This window comes from Bos mutus, chromosome 10 (genome assembly GCF_027580195.1).
Source record: "Bos mutus isolate GX-2022 chromosome 10, NWIPB_WYAK_1.1, whole genome shotgun sequence".
Classification (NCBI taxonomy): domain Eukaryota; kingdom Metazoa; phylum Chordata; class Mammalia; order Artiodactyla; family Bovidae; genus Bos; species Bos mutus.
This window is the reverse complement of record NC_091626.1, coordinates 62,185,112-62,203,421: the sequence shown is the minus strand read 5'-3', so window position 1 is coordinate 62,203,421 and position 18,310 is coordinate 62,185,112. Positions and strand designations below refer to the sequence as shown.

Sequence of the window (18,310 nt, the reverse complement as noted above, 5' to 3'; positions counted from 1 at the left end):
TCAGTCAGCCCTGGGGAGTTGTGAGAACAAGTCTAGTTGGCCATAGCCAACCTGGTGGGAGTGGGTGGACCGTAGGAGTAGTCTGTCTCAATTCTGGCCATGAGGATGCATTGTCTTTTGAGAATTCAAAACCAATGATAAAAAAAATTGAATAACATTTATTCTACTTTTTAAAAAATGATTTTCTTTTCAAAAGTAATTGATTTATTTTTGGTTGGCCATAGCCAACCTGGTGGGAGTTGGTGGACCGTGGCAGTGGTCTGTCTCAATTCTGGCCATGAGAGGTGCATTGTCTTTTGAGAATTCAAAACCAATGATAAAAATCAAATAAAACTTATTCTACTTTTTAAAAAAATGATTTTCTTTTCAAAAGTAATTGGTTTATTTTGGCTTCGTTGCTGCACGAGGGCTTTATTTAGTTGTGGCAAGCAGGGGCTACTCTCTGGTTGTGGTGAATGGGCTTCTTCCTGCAGTGGCTTCTCATTGCAGAGCAAGGCTCTAGAGTCTGGCTTCAGTAGTTACAGCTCATGAGCTCAGTAGTTGTGGTGCAAAGGGCTTAGTTGCTCCGAGGCATGTGGGATCTTCCTGGACCAGGGATCAAACTGGTGTCCCCTGCATTGGCAGGTGGATCTGAACCACTGGACCACCAGGGAAGTCCCCAGTCTACTTTTTTTTTTTTTTTTAAATCTGTTTATTTACTTGACTGTATCGAGTCTTAGTTGAGGTACATGGTGTCTTTGTTGAGTCACGAGGATCTTTCACTGCAGTGCATAGAGGGCTCCATGGGGCTCCACGAGAGCCCGATAGCATATGGGATCTTAATTCCCTGAGCAGGGATCAAACCTAATTCCCCTTCATTGCAAGGTGGATTCTGAACCACTGGACCACCCAGGAAGTCTCCCCAAATCAGTCTACTTATTATCATCACCATGCATTGGCAATTGTTAGTAATATAAATGATAAAATTCTCCTCTGTTCTGGGGTGGGCCCCTTTCTTACTGCTTGGTACATCACTGCTGGCTGGTTACCTCGAGAGTCTCACTGAAGCTAGAGTTGGTTGACATGACTTTATGTCCTAGTCCCTCTATCCCTGCTACCTGGTCCAACTCGTAAGTCACTTAACCTTCCTAAGTCTCTGTTTTCTGATCTGTAAAATGGAGCTAAGAATGATGCTAGCAAATATTTAAGAGAGGATAAAAGTAAAATTAGCTTGAAGAGAGAAAAGCTGGATGTAAATGTTGTGATGTCCATATTGCTATACAAAATCTATCCCAGGTGTGAGATTTGGCTCACACCCAGATTACTCGTCTTTGGTGGTAAAGAATTCAGGGACAGTTGAGCCAGGCTCTTCCCTGAAACTTAGGAGCTGGTTTTGAAAAATATTATTTATTTATTTTATTTTGGCTATACTGGGTCTTCCTCGAGGTACATGGGCTTCTCTAGTTCTGGCACAGGCTTAGCTGCCTCATGGCATTTGGGATCTTAGTTCCCCAACCAGGGATCGAACCTACATCCCTGAATTTTTTTTTAATAATTTAATTAATTAATTCATATTTATTTTTGGCTGTTCTGGGTCTTTGCTGCTGTGTGGGCTACTCTCTAGTTGTAATGCACAGGCTTCTTATTGTGGTGGCTTCTCTTGTTGAGGAGCACTGGCTCTCGGGCAACAACAGGCTTCAGTAGTTGCAGTACGTGAGCTCAGTGGTTGCAGTTTTTGAGCTCTAGAGCACAGGTTCAATCATTGTGGTTCACAGGCTTAGTTGCTCTGCGGCATGTAGGATCTTCCTGGATTAGGGATCAAACTCATGTCTCCTGCATTGGCAGGTGGATTCTTTACCACTGAGCCACCAGCAAAGCCCCCAGAAGGCAGATTCTTAACCACTGCACCACCAGGAAAGTCCCAAACCATTTTTGAGTTCTGAGAAGCAGTTCCAGGTTTACTTCTCATCATCTGCTTCCTAGACAGACAACAGGAGACCCTAATGGGGTGCCCCCGCTTCCCCGGGCCCTGCCAGGTCCTGTCTGTGACACCAGTCTTCACACAGCCTGCTCTGTCCTCCAGGGACACTGAATAAGTGAGGAGCTGGGTCCTCTATCTGGGAAGAGGGGTGTGTTCCTGATATAATTGCAGGAGAGCTTCTGGCAGAAGCTGGGAAACTAGTTTCTGTGTCTTGCGGATTTACTGTCCTTCACGAAACCCTCCTACGTGACTTTTGCAAGTCAGCCTCAGGCACAGTGTTCCACCCACCCCTGCCTCCTGCCTTTCTACTAGTTGGATGGTTTAGTCCTTTCTGGGGAGTTACCTCTGATTTCCCCTGTGAGGTGGTCAGACTGGGTTTTCTCATCCTCATTTGACAAGGGAGGACCTTGAGGCCCAGGGAGGTGAACAGACTACCCAGGCTCATGACCAGTTAGCAGATGGGATCTGGTCAGAACCCAAGACTCCAGGCACCAGCCCAGAGATGGAATTTGGAGACTGAAGGGAAAACTTCGTTTCTGTTCAGAGTTGTCGTGGACTCTCCGGAACTTTCTTTTTGGCTGTGCCACACGGCTTATGGGAACCTGGGGATTGAATCCGCGCCATGGCAGTGACAACACCAAGTCCTAACCACTGGACTGTCAGGGAATTCCCCTCAGAAGCTTTCTGGAAGGTGAAGGAAAATTGTCCAAGCCCGCAAAGCTTTGGGGGCAGGTCAGGGTCAGAAATTGGACCTCCTGACTACCCGCCCTTTGCTGCATTAGAGTTCGGAACTGACTGTTGCAGGGATGGGCTTTGCATATGTGCATCATGTTTCACTATTCCCATGATTTTTAAATCTGTGTTGACAGTCACTTCCCTTACAATTGGCTGGCTCCCCTCTACTCTGTCTTAACCTAGATGGGCTCTCCCTGTCTACCCTTGGTCCTGTAGCGTAGCTGAGAAACTTCTGCATCCCTGGGCCTGAATTTCTGGCTTCAGAGCCTTCCTGATGGGCAGAAAAAGGCCCATAACCATCACTCTTCCACCTGCCCATGGGTCTGCCAGTGCCTTCTGATGGGCGTGACAGAGCCATCTCAAGTCTGGCTTTTTTGTCTCTACTGTGGGTACAGGGACCAGGGGGTGTCCCACAGCAGCTTCCGTTCCTGTTACTCCCCAGAGCCCAGGGTCATCTTCTGTCTTGATTTGCAAATCAAGCAAAACCTGTCCTGATGAAAGAGACAACACTCCCCATCTCCCTTTTCTCTCCTCTCTCCCTCCTTCTCATGGTCAGATCAAAGATCTAAGGGAGAGGGTAATATATCAATACTGAGAAGGACAAGGAATAACATGAGTTACAGTGGTGTACTTTTTTTCATCTGGGAAAATGGAGATAATCAGAGGACTGTTGTAAGTTGGTGTTTCTCAGCCCTGGCTACCCATCGGGGTCACCCAGAAGTTGATTTATTTATGTCTGGCTGCACTGGGTCTTTGTTGCTTTGTGCAGGCTTTCTCTAGTTGTGGCAAGTAGAGGGCTGCTCTTCATTGTGGAGCTTTGGCTTTTTATTGTGGTGGTGTCTCTTGTCGCGGAGCACAGACTCTAGGTGCGTGGGTTTCAGTAGTTACAACTTGAAGACTCTAAAGTACAAGCTAAGTAATTGTGACGCACGGGCTTAGATGTTCTGCTCCACGTGGAATCTTCCTGGACCAGGAATCGAATCTGTGTCCCCTGAATTGGAAGGTGGATTCTTATCCACTGCACCACCAGGAAAGTCCCAGAAAGTTTTTAAAAAATATCTTGATTCCCAGTCCGAGGAAATCAGAAGCTCTGGAGATGGGATCCAGGCAGCAGTAACTTTATGATTTCCCCAGTGATTCTGGTGTGCCACCAGGGTTGAGAACCCCTGCTCTAAGGATGAATAGAGTTGGTGAATTGCTTAAAATGAAGATAAACCCAAAATTGACTGTGCATTGGAATCATCAGAGAGTAGGGTGGGGTGGGGATGTGTGTTAAAATTGCACTGATGCCCTGGCCACACATTGCAGTCCATGTAAATCAGTGACTTATTTCTGCCTTCACATGAGCAACAAACTAATAACAGTACTACTAGTCGCCATTTATTAGATTTGCCTGCAGGCCAATGTGATGTATTTTTTTTTTAATTAAAAAAATATTTATTTATTTACTTGACTGTGCTGGGTCTTAGTGGCAGCATATGGGGTCTTTTAGTTGTGGCCTGTGGAATCTAGTTCCCTGACCAAGGATCGAACCTGGGCCCCCTACATTGGGAGCGTGGAGTCTTAGCCACTGGACTGTCAGGGAAGTCCCCCGTGACATGACATATTTCCAGTCCTCACAGTTCCTTGGCAGGGAATCACAGTTCCCATTTTACAGATGAGGAAACTGATGCACAGAGGGGGTGACCACTGGCCCCAGGTGACAGTGTAGGTCTCCTGAGACCAGGCCTGTCTGACCTGGAAGCCTGCTCCTTCTGCCCAGGGCTGGCCTAGTGGAGCATATACTCTGCGCATTCCAGTACTTGCTCAAGGAGAGAGGAAACCAGCGAGTGGCCTTGGCTCCCTTTGAGGCTCCCCAGGGCAAGTTGAGCGGAGGACCCTTGTCTTGCAAAGAGAGGGAAGATGAGTGGCAATGGCTGGCATTTGGCTCTGTGTTAGTCATCCACTCTCAAAATACCTCCTTTTGGCAGGAGGAGGATGCCTGATCGTGTTAGGCCTGACCCCAGTCACCTCTCGTTGCCTCAGCTGCTCTCACAGAGAGAACACTCAAAAGCAAACACTCATTTGCTTTTTGAGAGTTAGAGGAATTTTTCAGGCATGTGATACAGAAAAATGCCTCTGTTTCCCTCTGAGGAGAAGGTAAGCTTTTTTGTCAAGGTGATCTGAAATATTTAGCTCTGCTTTGTAAAAATCCTCTGCCTCCACCTCTGTGCTCCATAAGCTTAAACAAATAGTTTAAAATCCTTACACTTTGGCTTTCATCCCTCAGGGCTGCTGATCCCAGACTCCTTGAGGTGTCAGGGAGGAGAGGAGCATGGCCGTCCTGACTCGGAGACGCATAGCTGCCTGGGACTCAAGGCTTTGCCAAGTGTTTGCTGGTACCCGCTAAGGGACCTGATGTCCCAAGGCCCAGAGCCGCTCCCAGGGACCAGAGATCTTGCTGAGTGTGTTCCCTCTGACTTTGGGAGGCCTGATTTAACCCCACTTGCATCAGCCCCTCGTATGTAGACAGCCTAGAACCAGTATTTGGGGCATAAATAGCCGAAATTTTAGAGTTGGCAGACAGCGTGCTATATACATGGCTCCACAAAGCCTTCCAGCCCAGCCGCTGGAGCCCTCTCCCTCCCCATAGCTCCATCTGTACCTGATGTCTGAGTCTTTGGTCCCTGCCCCTTGCTGTCGAGGCAGAGCCTGGCACAGAGTACAGAGTACATGCTTAGGTAGCACTGGGTAAAGGGGCGAAGAGGGGATGGAGGCATGTGTGAACAGGTGTTTGGTGACATCTCTCCGATGGTTGCCATAGAAAGCTATTTAAGTGTTGGCATCTCTTATTCCTTAATTGCTCTACTTGAGGGTCTGTTTTTTTGATCACTTGGGTTTATTCTGAAGCTGTCTCTCTGAGGATTATTCTAGTAATGGGGTGATTCAGACGTACTACTAGTTTCTGAGGCTGAGGCAAACATAGTAAGTCCCCTAATACGAACCTTCAAGTTGCAGACTTTCAAAGATGCAGACGTGCGTCCCATCAGTGTCGGGTGTGAGTGAAACTGCAGCTTGCCCTCCGTCTCCTGTTGCTGACGATCCTTCAGCTCTACCCTCTCCCACATCCTCTCTCTCCTCTAGTCAGTAACTCTTCTTGCCTGTTCACTCGAGGCCAGCCCCTGTATACCAGCTGTTGTACTGCACTACTGTACTTTTCTAGGTACTGTAGTGTAAGACTAAAAATGTTTTCTTTATTTGTTGTTTTTTATGTATTATTTGTGTGAAAAGTATTATAAACCTATTACAGTTCAGTACTATATAGCTGATTGTGTTAGTCAGGTACCTAGGCTAACTTTGTTAGACTTACAGACAAAATGGGTTTACAAACACGCTTTTGAAATGGAACTCGTTCTTATGTAGGGGACTTACTGTATCCAGAGCACTTCCTTGTGTGTGACTTTTACCCCAGCACTACTAAGAGAGTACATCCAAAATGTGGAGTCTGGCAGCCCCTTGTTAAGCCATTAAGCTGAACCTTAAATTTTTTATGGTTTTTGTCTCAAGCAGTAGGTATTGTGGGTGTCAGGAAAACCTGGGACACTGGGGGAAGGGGAATGGGAGGGTCCCCAGCAGGGTGGCCATTGGGTAGTCTCCAAAGACTGAGAGTGGCCCCCAGTGATTGCCTTAACCTCACCCCCAGTGATGGTGAAGGCCGCTGCCCTTCCCTGTGTGGAGGGGGCTGCCTTTAGAGCACTCAGGGAGGCTGGCCTGGGGCCACCTGCCACTTTGGCAGGTTTCTGCATACAGGTTTCTCAGGAGGCAGGTAAGGTGGTCTAGTATTCCCATCTCTTTAAGACTTTTCCAATTTGTTGTGATCCACATAGTCAAAGGCTTAGATGTACTCAGTGAAGCAGAAGTAGGTGTTTTTCTGGAGTTCTCTTGCTTTTTCTATGATCCAACAGATACTGACAATTTAATCTCTGGTTCCTCTGCCTTTTCTAAATCCAGCTTGTGCATCTGGAAGTTCTTAGTTCATATACTGCTAAAGCCTAGCTTGAAGGATTTTGAGCATTACCTTGCTAGCATGTGAAATGAGCACAATTGTACAGTAGTTTGAACATTCTTTGGTGTTTCCTTTCTTTGAGGTCAGAATGAAAACTGACCTTCTCCAGTCCTGTGGCCACTGCTGAGTTTTCCGTTTGCACCATTTCATGGATGCTGTCTAGGTCCCTGGAGTGAAGGATTCAGGCTCAGCCCTGAAGGGCACTAGGCATAGTCTTGACTCCTTCACCCGTCTTAGCAGCTTTGTGAACAGTGGGCAGGGTCCTCGGCTCTTTGGTCTGGCTTTGCCATTAACTCTGTGATGACCTTGGGTGAGTCACTTGATGTCTCCTGTGCCTGTTTCTTAATACCTTACAATTCTCTGGTGCTATCTGGGCTTCCCTGGTAATTCAGCTGGTAAAGAATCCACCTGCAATGCAGGAGACCCTGGTTCAATTCCTGGGTTGGGAAGATCCACTGGAGAAGGCATAGGCTACCCACTCCAGTATTCTTGGGCTTGCCTGGTGGCTCAGCTGGTAAAGAATCCACCTGCAATGCAGGAAATCTGGATTTGATCCCTGGGTTGATAAGATCCCCTGGAGAAGAGAACAGCTACCTACTCCAGTATTCTGGCCTGGAAAATTCCATGGACTATCTGTCCTCTAACCATGACAAACACCCACCGTGGTTACTAACAATGTTAGGCTGCCTCCACCCCATCCCCACTTCCATCGGGATCCCCCCAGCCCCGCTGGCATAGCCTCTGGCCTTGTCTTTAAGTGCTTCAGCCTGGTGTTTGCTCTGTCTTATTGTCCGAGCCACTACCTGGCTCGAGTCAGGTAATTGAGGTTTTATTTGTTGGGAAGGGTTGGAAACCAAGGTGCAAACATGAGACTAGAGAGGTGCTTTGTCTCCTTATAATTGTAAATAGATGAGTTTGTACTTGCTTCCAGATAAGGGAGGCCCAAACAGATGATTGTTACTATTAGTAGTCTGACCGCGCTGACCGTTTTTACTATTCATTCACTCATTCATTCCATACCTTGTGGCTTGTAGGATCTTAGTTCCTTGACCAGGAATCATATCTGTACCCCTTGTAGTGGAAGTTCAGAGTCTTAACCACTGGACCATCAGGGAAGTCCTGCTTTTCCTTTAAAATCTTTCCATTAAGTAGTATAAACCTCTGGACCTTGTGATTTCATCTGGTGAATACAAGACAGAGGTTCTAGCTGAAGTTGTGTCATCTGGATCAAACCAGTAGCCTTTCAGGGCCTCAGTGTTCCCATCTGTACACTGGGAATGACAATACTACCATTCCTTCCTAGTACAAGGTAAAGGATTCATAGGAACAGAAGGGGAGCCCAGAACTTTCTCTGTCTCTGGATGATGGCCAGGTGGGGATCCCGGCTGATGACATGACTTGTCCTGCCCTGGAAGAAGGAGTTGCTGTGGCCGGGGGGTGGCGGCCAGGTCACCTCTCCCATGACCGCAGTGATGACCTCATTGTGTGTGTCTGTGTCCCCGCAGCGGCCAGTTCGCCATTGTGAAGAAGTGCCGGGAGAAGAGCACGGGGCTGGAGTACGCGGCCAAGTTCATCAAGAAGCGGCAGAGCCCGGCCAGCCGGCGGGGCGTGTGCCGGGAGGAGATTGAGCGGGAGGTGAGCATCCTGCGGCAGGTGCTGCACCCCAACGTCATCACGCTGCACGACGTCTTCGAGAACCGCACCGACGTGGTGCTCATCCTCGAGCTGTGAGTGGGAGCCTGGGACCCGGTGGGCAGCAGGCTTGGGGCCGGGGGGAGGAGGGAGTCCAGCCACAGGCCCCAGAGGGAGCAGCAACCTGCCGGCCAGAAGCTCAACCCGGAGGAGATGAAGTCAGTAGGGGACGGTTACCCTCAGTTACCAGCTCCTCCGGAACCCAGGCAGCAGAGACTGAGGGCCAGGGTCTAGGTCTGGCTTTCACTGGACCCTGGAGATCAAAGGGAAGAAGTGACCAGCGCTGGGGTCCTTTCCTGGCTGCTGAGCATGTTAGAGGGTGGACGAGGGGAGCAGGAGGGCCATTAAAGAGAGTCTGTTTTTCAGAGAAGAACAAGCACCCTCCCAGCTCTGTGAAGCCCTTCCCCAGCCCCTCCCCAGGAAAGCCCTGCCTTTGTACTGTGTCTGATGCCGTGATTATTATTGTGCATGCATGCTTAGTCGCTCAGTTGTGTCCCACTCTGTGCAACCCCATGAACTGTATATAGCCCGCCAGGCTCCTCTGTCTATGGGATTCTCCAGGCAAGAATACTGGTTATTGTAGTAACAGTTATTTAGAGAGCTCTGCTGTAAGCCAAGGTCCTTTGTGCTAGTCATCTTGTTCAGTTTTCAAAGAAGCTGTGTTGAGGGAAGTGTTCTACTTACCCTGAGAGGACTTTGTATTCACTTTGCCAAGAATGTCTATTATCTCATTTAATCCTTATCTCCGTGTGATAGGATCACTGTAACATGTGATCTCCGCGTTACAGTCAAGAACACTGAAGTCCAGTCACTTATTAGATCCTACAGCCAGGAAGTAGCAGGACCAGGGCTGGGGCCACACTGCTTGTGTATGTGAGGTGGGATGGCCTCGGGCTGGGGCTGCTGGGGAAGCCTTCATTCCAAGTCTGGTGAAATTTGGATGGGTGATACCAAGACTCCAGGGTTTGGTCGGGCACCTGATGCCTCTCCTCGAGACATGTCCATGGACTGGGGATGTGGGGCTCTGACGGACCATAGAGTTTGAGCTGGACTGTGGCACAAGTGGCAATGGCTGTGTCCAGTCAAGCAGCAAGACCCCGTGTTGGGAGTGTTCTGAGCCTCATAGGCGTGAGGCATCTCCCAGTGAGCAGAGGAGTAGTGTCATTTGTCTCAGCAGCCCCTGACTTTGTGACCTGGGGCAAGTTACCTCACACCTCTGAGCTTCAGCTCTCATCTGTAAAGCTGGCAGCCATCCTTAACCCACCTGCAGGTTGTGTGGGCCACCTGACTTTGGAGACCATTCTAATTTGAGAACGTGCTCTGGTGTTGCCAGGCTATAGATTTATGTAGCAGATGGGCATTTGCATACTCTTGCACTGGATTCTTAAATTATCCAACTCAACATTCCAGTGCACACAATCACCCATGCTTTTCCCTCCTCTAACTTCCAAAGTCCTCCTTGTCTCTCCCAGGGACTTCTCAGCCAGCTGGACTAGTCACTGTACACACCTGCCTGGTTCAGACAAGCCTGAGGGGGTTCCTCCAGGATGGCCCGAGGTGTGACGTGTCCCAAGGCTAAGGGCCAGCAGATGGCACGCTGGTTCCCAGCAGAGAGTGACAAGCCCGCCTTTGCTGGGAGAGCCAGCCCATTTCTTTAAGTCTGTTGCCCAAAAAACCTTATAGCAACCAAAACAGAAATTATATTCAGAAGCCAACCACCCAAACACTGCCATTTATGTGTCCCCGTGGCTCCTCTCAGTCTTTATCTGTTTGTGTACAATCTTTGTACTTGTACAGTTTCCTGTTCTGCTCCCCCTCCCCCATTAAATTCATAATGCCATGAACAGCTTTTTTCCTTTCCACTGACTGTATCATGTTTCCTTGAATTATATACATGTATCTCCTTGTTGTAGGACATTTGATTTTTCAGTTTCTAACCATTATAGATTTTATTGCCATAAAGCAACTTTCTTCTCATATTTTCCCATTTTCTTTTGAATTCGTTTTTTTTTAGATAAATTCTCAGGAATGGAGTGACCAAGCTGACATTTTTAGGCTCTTGGTGTCCTCACCAAGGACAGTCTTGGCTAACGAGTACCACCTGCAACATGGGAATATCCCATCTCCCTGCAGCCTTGCCAACCCTGGGGCATTTGTTTTAAAGCAGGGTTCATTATTTATTGTCTTTCCCTCTATATATTGAATATATATATATATATATTTGTTTTGTGTACATGTATATATTGTGTGTATATATATTTTTTGGGGTGGGGGAGCCATCTTAGTTCCCAGACCAGGGATCCAACCCATGCCCCCTACAGTGGAAGTGTGGAGTCCTAACCACTGGACAGCCAGGGAATTCCCAAGTCCTTTATAGTTACTAAACGATGTTTGGTTTTTGGTTTTTTTTTTTTTGGTCATTTTAATTGGCATTTCTGTCATTGCTGGAGAAGTTGTCTGTTACTCTCTGTTTGTAGAACCCTAGGAGTTAGGGTCTAGGATGTTCTTGACTTGTCCCTGTTTCTCCAAGCAGGTCACGGCCATTTCTCCAGCCATGGTTCACAAGCAGTTACATGCCCTCTTGTTGTGAGCCATCACCACCTGGAACATCGTCGTCATACCAGTACTCCTGTGGTCTGCTTGAGCTGCTCTGTTTGTGAAGCTCTGTCTGTTCATAGTTTCTTTATCTCCTCCTTTACTCTCAAGCTGTCTCACTATCTCAGGGTGCCAATCTGTGGTGCTAGGGATTGCTAAGACAGTGTCTCAGCCTTGTGTGAGCAGGGTCTGAGAGAAGGACCTTCCAGGAGAAAAGGACTTTACAAATATCGTCATTTGGCTGCATTGGGTCTTCGTTGCAGCACTTGGGATCTTCATTGTGGTACCCAGGACCTCTCATTGCGGTGCATGGACTCTCTAGATGTGGCTCACAGGCTTTAGTGTCTCCACCACATGTGGAATCTTAGTTCCCTGACCAGGGATCGAACCCATGTCCCCTGCATTGCAAGGCAGATTCTTAACCCTGGACCACCACGGAAGTCCCTTTCTGTGGGCTTCTGTGTGTGACCTTGGTGACCACTGTTGAGCTGCTCAGGAGCCTTCAGCCTTCTGGTCCTCATTGTGCCCTACTAGGTTCATGGGTTTGCCTGATACTTAAACACAGGTGTCAGAGCCCATCTACTCAGTTGAAGTTTGCAGATTTTGTGGATGGAGTTACCTCTCAACACTGTTTTCTGGTACAGGGCTTCCTCCTGCTTCCTGCTGAAGTGGCCAGTGCTCGGAGGGCATCCAAGCCCTGATCTAAGTCCCCTTCAGCTGTTATTACCCCGTCCATGATGGCCAGTGCTGCAGCCACCTCTCATAGGACTGATGAAAGCAGGGGTGGGAAGGGTTTATCTATCCATATAAATTGGCTTTGCCTGAAGGAGGGCATGGCAACTCACTCCAGTATTCTTGCCTGGAGAATCCCATGGACAGAGGAGCCTGGCGGGCTACAGTCCATGGGGTCACAAAGAGTTGGACACAACTGAGTGACTTAGCACAGTACAACACATAGTTGACTTCTGCAGGGTGTAAAGAATATTTTCAAACTCTCAAGAAATTAACTCATGTCACATGTGGAGCTGATTTGAAAAATGTAGGTCTGCTCTGGGAGGTTTGGGCAGCCCTCCCGTCCCAGGCTCCTGACCCCTCTGGGGCCCCCTTGACTCCAGGCTAGTGGAAAGTGATACCTCAGTGGGTGCATTGAGTCCTGGGGACTGGGAGCAGAGCAGAGGCCAGGCTGTTAGGTTTTTCTTTTCCTCTCTAAGTTAAATTGTTTAGGGATGTGAGAGGAGAGAAGCTTGGGTGGAGGTGGGGTGACTCCAGGGCAGAGGCCTTGGAGCTGAGAAGCTCTGGGGAGAAACTACATTGCGAGGGTAACAGCTGGGTTGAAACAAAACCCAGGCTTCTTGAAACCCTTGAGAAGACATGCCTGAGAATTGATGCAAGTGTTCCCAGCCTGGGTGTCAGGGCTGGGACCGTCACCCCAGCAGGCTTATCAGCTTCCCACTTTCCAAGTCTCTAGGAGCAATTCTAAGGGCCACCATAGCTTTTCCTCTCTTCATCCAAAGGAGACCATGTCTGTCTGTCTCTCTTGTCCAGATCACACTTTCAGGTAGAGCAGCTAATTACTGACCCCCCACCCCAAGTCCTCACCCAGCCAGGGCCTTTACATCAGTAACTTTGGGTGACAGGACACATCTCCATTATCATGATATTCTTTTACCTTTATGCAGCATTCAGTTTAAGGTAGGAAGGGCAGTTTATGCCCAAGGTCACAGCCTCCCATGACCCAGCAAGGCTGCAAGTATGAAAACAAAGATTGGGCTGGGTCCTGTGTGTTCCCAAGGGACACTGTGGATTGGAAAATTTGCAAAGGACTCCGACAGGTCTCTTGCAAATGCCAAGGTTTCACTTCTCTATGATATAGAATATTCTGTGCCATATTAATGTTTTCTTTTATTTTTAAGTTTTATTTTATTTTTTGGCCACACCTTGAAGCTTGTGGGAATGGAAACCATGCCCCCTGCATTGGGAGTGCAGAGTCTTAACCACTGGACTGCCAATGAAGTCTTGCTGTGTTGCTATTTTAAATGTCTTATTTCTTTCCTTTGTTCTTTTATTAATCCACCTTCTCTTGAATGTCTTTCTCACACACAGTGCTGTGAGAGCAAAAGGTAATGTAGCTGGGGAGAGAACCAGCCAGACACTGACAGCCCAGGGTGAGAGGGCACTCTTGCAGCTGGACGGGGATGTCAGAGGATAGCCCAGGGCTTGGGGTGGCTTTGAGTTTTCCTTTTCTCATCAGCAGTGATTTTATAGCAAGATGCTTAAGCTAAGGTTTAGTTTCAGTTTTTCAAGTTGTAATACTTCGTAGGTGTTGCTGTGTATTCCCTATATATCATGGCATGTCCAGTTGTTCTGCTTTTCATGATGCTAAGATTGATGAATGGGTCAATATATGGATATTTTTAAAGAAAGGAGAAAAGATTTTGAGGCTCTTTAATTAGGATGGACTAGGTGACAGGACGTGAATGATTCCCAAAATGGACAGAAGCCATTCAGAAATCATTTGAGGTCTCATATGGTATAGTGGTTGAGAGTCATTCTGCTTGGGTTTGAATCTTGATTCTACCACTTACTGACTGTTTGACCTTGGACACGTGACTTAACCTCTCTGAGCCTGTCTCTTCAACTGTGAGATAGCAAAATAATAATCCTTTAGCTCATAGGGTGTTGTGATGATTAAATGAGATAATGTGCAACAAGTATACATAATGCTCCAAGTATTCAATGACTATCAGTTACCATATTGATGTTGCTATTATTACAAAAATACAGGTTCTGAGGCCTTGCTGCTAGAGAATCTAATTTGGTAGGGTCAGTGATAGGACCTGAAAATGTGCACGTTAAACAAGTTTTCCAGGTGATCCTGAGTTTCCGGATCCCCTGGCCCTGATCCCTTCCTGAGATCTTTTCCTGGGGTGAGCATTGACTATGTCCCAGCTCCTGAGATGTGCGTGCCAGCTGGATACCTCAGCATCAGCGGCCAAACAAGCCCAGCAGGACTGCCAGATTTAGCAAATAAAAATCTCTCATTTTGTCTGGCAACCCTAAATCCCGAATTCAGGTAAAACTGTAAACTAGTCTTTACAGGGGAGATTCTTTTTGCTCTGTTGGTCTCTCTTCCTGCCACATCAACCATAACGTACTGCAAAGTAGAGTGTGAGGACAAAAGCAGTATTTTAGAGTTTTTAAAGATGAATATAAAGGATGGATCTTGATGGTTAAGGTAGGGACATGACTTTGAAAGGGTCATGCCTTCTATAAAGTCACAGAAAGGGGCTTTGGGAACAATCATGGTCAGTCTGCCCATTTTGCAGGTGAGGAAACTGAGGCCTGCCTAGAGGAGGCGGGGCAGGGAGTTGTCCAAAGCCAGTGGCAGGGGCGGACTGGACACTAAGTCTCCATTTTCTGCCCTAGCATGTGTTCCTCTTTGTCATCCCACATAGCGCTTGTTTCTGTCCTCAGTCACCTCCGTTGTGTGGTGGGAAGGGAGCACCCAGGGTAACCAGGGACCTGAGCCTAGAGTGTTAGCAGAGGCCCTTTTGCTGTCACCTGAGGGTTCCGTCTCTTGTGATCCAAAGGGAGGAACACAGCAAGTAGAAGTAGCAGCACAGTCAGTCCCTGTGCTGGCTGGACTGAGGCCGAGAGGTGGGTGAGGGGGGTTCTGCCCCGCAGGTTTCCTGGGGGCAGGGGCAGGGGCGTGGGCTTGGGCTTCTGGCACATGGGGCTGACTGGGCCTGGGCCCTCCCTACCGGTGTCTTGCAGAGTGTCCGGAGGAGAGCTGTTCGACTTCCTGGCCCAGAAGGAATCCCTGAGTGAGGAGGAGGCCACCAGCTTCATTAAGCAGATCCTGGAAGGGGTGAACTACCTTCATGCCAAGAAAATCGCTCACTTTGATCTCAAGGTCAGTGATGGGGGGAAGGGAAAAGAGTTAGTTCAGGAAGAATGGACCCAGTCTCTCCCAATGTCATTGCCAGGAGGGGTCAACACTCACTTGACCTTCCTCCCTCATCTTACAGTTGAAGACTCTGAGCTCCTGGAAAAGAAATGATGGCCCAGGAGCATCCCTATCCTGAGTTTCATTCCACAGATCAGGTTTTATTCATGTAGGGGCTGATGGCAAGAAGCTTCTGAATCAGACTACAGATACCTTATCTCTTTCAGGGAGCATTTGGGGTGTAATTTTAAAATAAGTGAGCCAAGGACAGGAAATGTGAAACCAAACCCATTTCACAAGACTGAACTTTTCAGTAACCAAGAGCTCACTCCCGAGCCAGCAGAGCTAGACGCATTCAGATGAGTACTGCTGAGGTTGCCTGGCGCCCTGGGCCCAGCACAGCGACCAGCATCCCTTGACCAGAGGTTGGAAATCTTAGAGCCCAGTGACCACTGGCTGCGTTCCCCCACCCCACCCCTTCCTGTAGCCATGAAACTGCTCCCAGGGGCCACTGATCATTTGTGGTCACTGGCATGCAGGGTCAAGAAAGTTCACTGTGACCACATAGAACTTCACAAAGCAAGAGTGTGGTCAGAGTCAAAGGACTGGTTCCCATAGTAGCTGAGCTCAGTTTCATAGACTGTTGAGCCTTTACAGACAGGTGAAGCATAAAGATCCTCCAACCCGTGATCAGGGGGACCCACTTACTGGGGAGGAGACCCACTCATTTTGCTATGCAGAAATACCTGTGGTGTTTCAACCATTGCGCTGAGTACCTGGGTGTTGCTACAGGTACAAAATCAACTCAGGACTTCTCTGAGCTTAGTTCCTCTTTTCCAGGAACTTGTGCAGGAACCAGAAAAGCGAGATCAATAACTCTAAGTGCTGTGATAGAGGGAAGTACATGGAGAATGGTCGTCTAAATAAGAAAGAATCTAAGTCAGACTCTGGTGTCTAAGAGGACTTCTTGGAAGCGGTGGTATTTGAGTTGAATTTTGAAGGATTATCAGGCATTATCAGAGGGAAGGGCCTTCTAAGGAAGAGAGGTCAGCAGGTACATGGTCCTGAAATAGCATTTAGGCAAAGGTTGAATGTGCTGAATGGAGAACCTAGGGGACAGCAGGAGGCAGACTCAGGGAATGGGAACTAAGCCAAGGAATTTGAACTTTAAGAGATATGGGACCAGGTGAGCAGGGAGGTGAAGAGAGCAGATGTATATTTCAGAAAGATCCCTCTGAATGGGAGCACGGATAGAATGGGGACAGTAATCTAGGTGAGATGTGGCAAGTGCCAAATTGATTTGAGGAGGGATGGATTCAAGATCTTTTAAGGTTGCTCTGAAGATTGATTAGGTACCCAATTAGATGTGGGAGATGAGGGGGAGGGCAGAGTCCAGGATGACACCCAAGCGCTGGCTGAGGGTCCGGCCCAGAGAGGGTTTGGCATGCCTGGGGTCTCAGCAGCTGCACCAGGGCATGGGCTCACATCCCACACGTGGATTCCAGCCCAGTTGTTACTCTGCCCTGTGGGGTGACCTGCTGTGAGCCTCCCGTCCTTAGTCTAATTGTCACGGTATTTTGAATTTCTCCAACAGAAGACATCTTGCAGAGTCTCACTTGGGTGTCACAGAGTACAAGTCAGGGTCATCAAGGAGTGTGTGGCTTGGGTTGGCCTTTGGACCTCAGGATGATAATACACCAAGCAGGAAATGGGCTACCTGGATTCACCTGTGACTTCTTCCTATCCATAATGCTGTGGATAGTTGACTTATTTTCTGTGTTTTTTCTGGCTCCAGGAGGTCCAGATGGTGTCCTTTAACACAAATGATAATACTTAGCTGTCAGAGTTGTAGAAATGAGACAGAAGCAGGATTAAGTGCTGGATACTAGAGAGGTGCTCTGTAATAGTAGCTGGCATTGCTACTTCCCTTCCCACAACAGAGGAAAAGAAAACACAGCTCTTGTTTTGGGCCCTGCTAGAGTAGGAAATCCCATGGACCAAGGAGCCTGGTGGGCTACAGTCCATGGGGTCGTTAAGAGTCGGACATGACTGAAGCGACTTAGCAGCAGCAGCAGCAGCAGCAGGAAAACAAAGCCTGCTAGTGCAGTTCGAAGTTGCCCAGCAGAGAGCTGAGCTTATTGTTAGGTGGGATTGCTGGTGGGGTATCTTGTCTGGCTCCTGGGCTCAACCTGGACGTTTTCCACAACCTGGAGACAGTCTGGGTTTCTCCTGGGTGCATGTAGGGTGAGGATGCTGGTAACCCCCTCCCTGCCTCATATCCTTAGCATTATGTGGACTCTGAGCCTTCTGACTCCCCACCCATGGGTCCCTTGGCCCAAGCCCAGCTGGGCAACTTCAGAAGTGATGAATAGCTGGAACTCAGTGTGATTACCTCATGAGTGGCTAGACACTTCCTGGAGCCAGAATGTGAGTACGTGTTGGCTGGAACTTCCTGCCTGCTAGAGGGGCTCATGCAGAAGTTCCAGCTGGTGGCTTAGAGGGGACTTCGTGATTCCGTGTTATTTCTCACCATATACAATTCATTTTATATGAACACATTTCTCTTGCTGATTTTCCTTCTCCATGAGGGCTCTCAGCCTTCCTCTCCTCTTGTATTCTGTTACTTCTTGCCAAGTGAGTCAGGCTAGCTTAGCCATCCCATGAATTCAGTCACTGTGTTATCTTCACGCCCCTGCTCATGAGCTGTTCTCCACGTTCACCTTCCAGCTGGAAGGAGCAGGTGATGGATGAGGGTCAGCTCTCTGGCCGGCCTTTGGAATAGGAATGACCTCTCCTCCCATATCAGCCATTGTGCTAGTGCCAGGGATGGTGAGACTCTATTCCTGCTTATGATATACTCCCAGCCTTGTGGCAGAGAGCAAATGAATGGAAAGATTGATGTACAGTAAACAGTCTTGGTGAAAACAGATCATGGCATATAATTGCCTGGAAATCTGTGATGGATCCTTGTCACCCATAGGACAAATGAACCCATTCTCAGCATGGCATTCAGGCCTGTCTTGTACTGCCTGAGCCCCAGTTCTGGCCTCATCCCTCTTTCCCCATTCCAAAGCAAGAGCCCCAGGCACCAAGATGACAGATAAATGTCCTGTTTCCCCCTCCTCCACTCTGTTCGTGCTGTTCACATCCAGGAAGCTACTAGTCTTCCTTTCCTGTGCCCGCAGACTTCCTGCTTGTCCTCCAGGCCCAAAAGAAACGCCATTTCCTCTGGGAAGCCTTTCCCATGCCTTGCCACCTCCCAGAGCGTAATGAAGAGCTAACCTGCTTCCTCGCTTCTTTTTCCCCTTGTACAGGATGCTTCCGCTGGGAGCATTTA

General features: G+C 48.3%; 1 protein-coding gene across 5 annotated transcripts in view; it reads left to right on the top strand.

Moving 5' to 3' along the window:
* Positions 1-18,310, top strand: part of DAPK2 (death associated protein kinase 2) — a 142,610-nt gene that overhangs the window by 76,815 nt on the left and 47,485 nt on the right. For all 5 annotated transcript variants that reach the window (XR_011465665.1, XR_011465666.1, XM_005894527.3 and 2 more), the window contains exons 3-4: positions 8,246-8,467; positions 14,802-14,940. Coding sequence is in view for 3 of the 5 variants with exons in the window: in XM_005894527.3 (XP_005894589.1) it covers positions 8,246-8,467; positions 14,802-14,940 (361 nt within the window). In the remaining 2 variants the exon portion in view is untranslated. The remainder of the gene's footprint in view (positions 1-8,245; positions 8,468-14,801; positions 14,941-18,310) is intronic.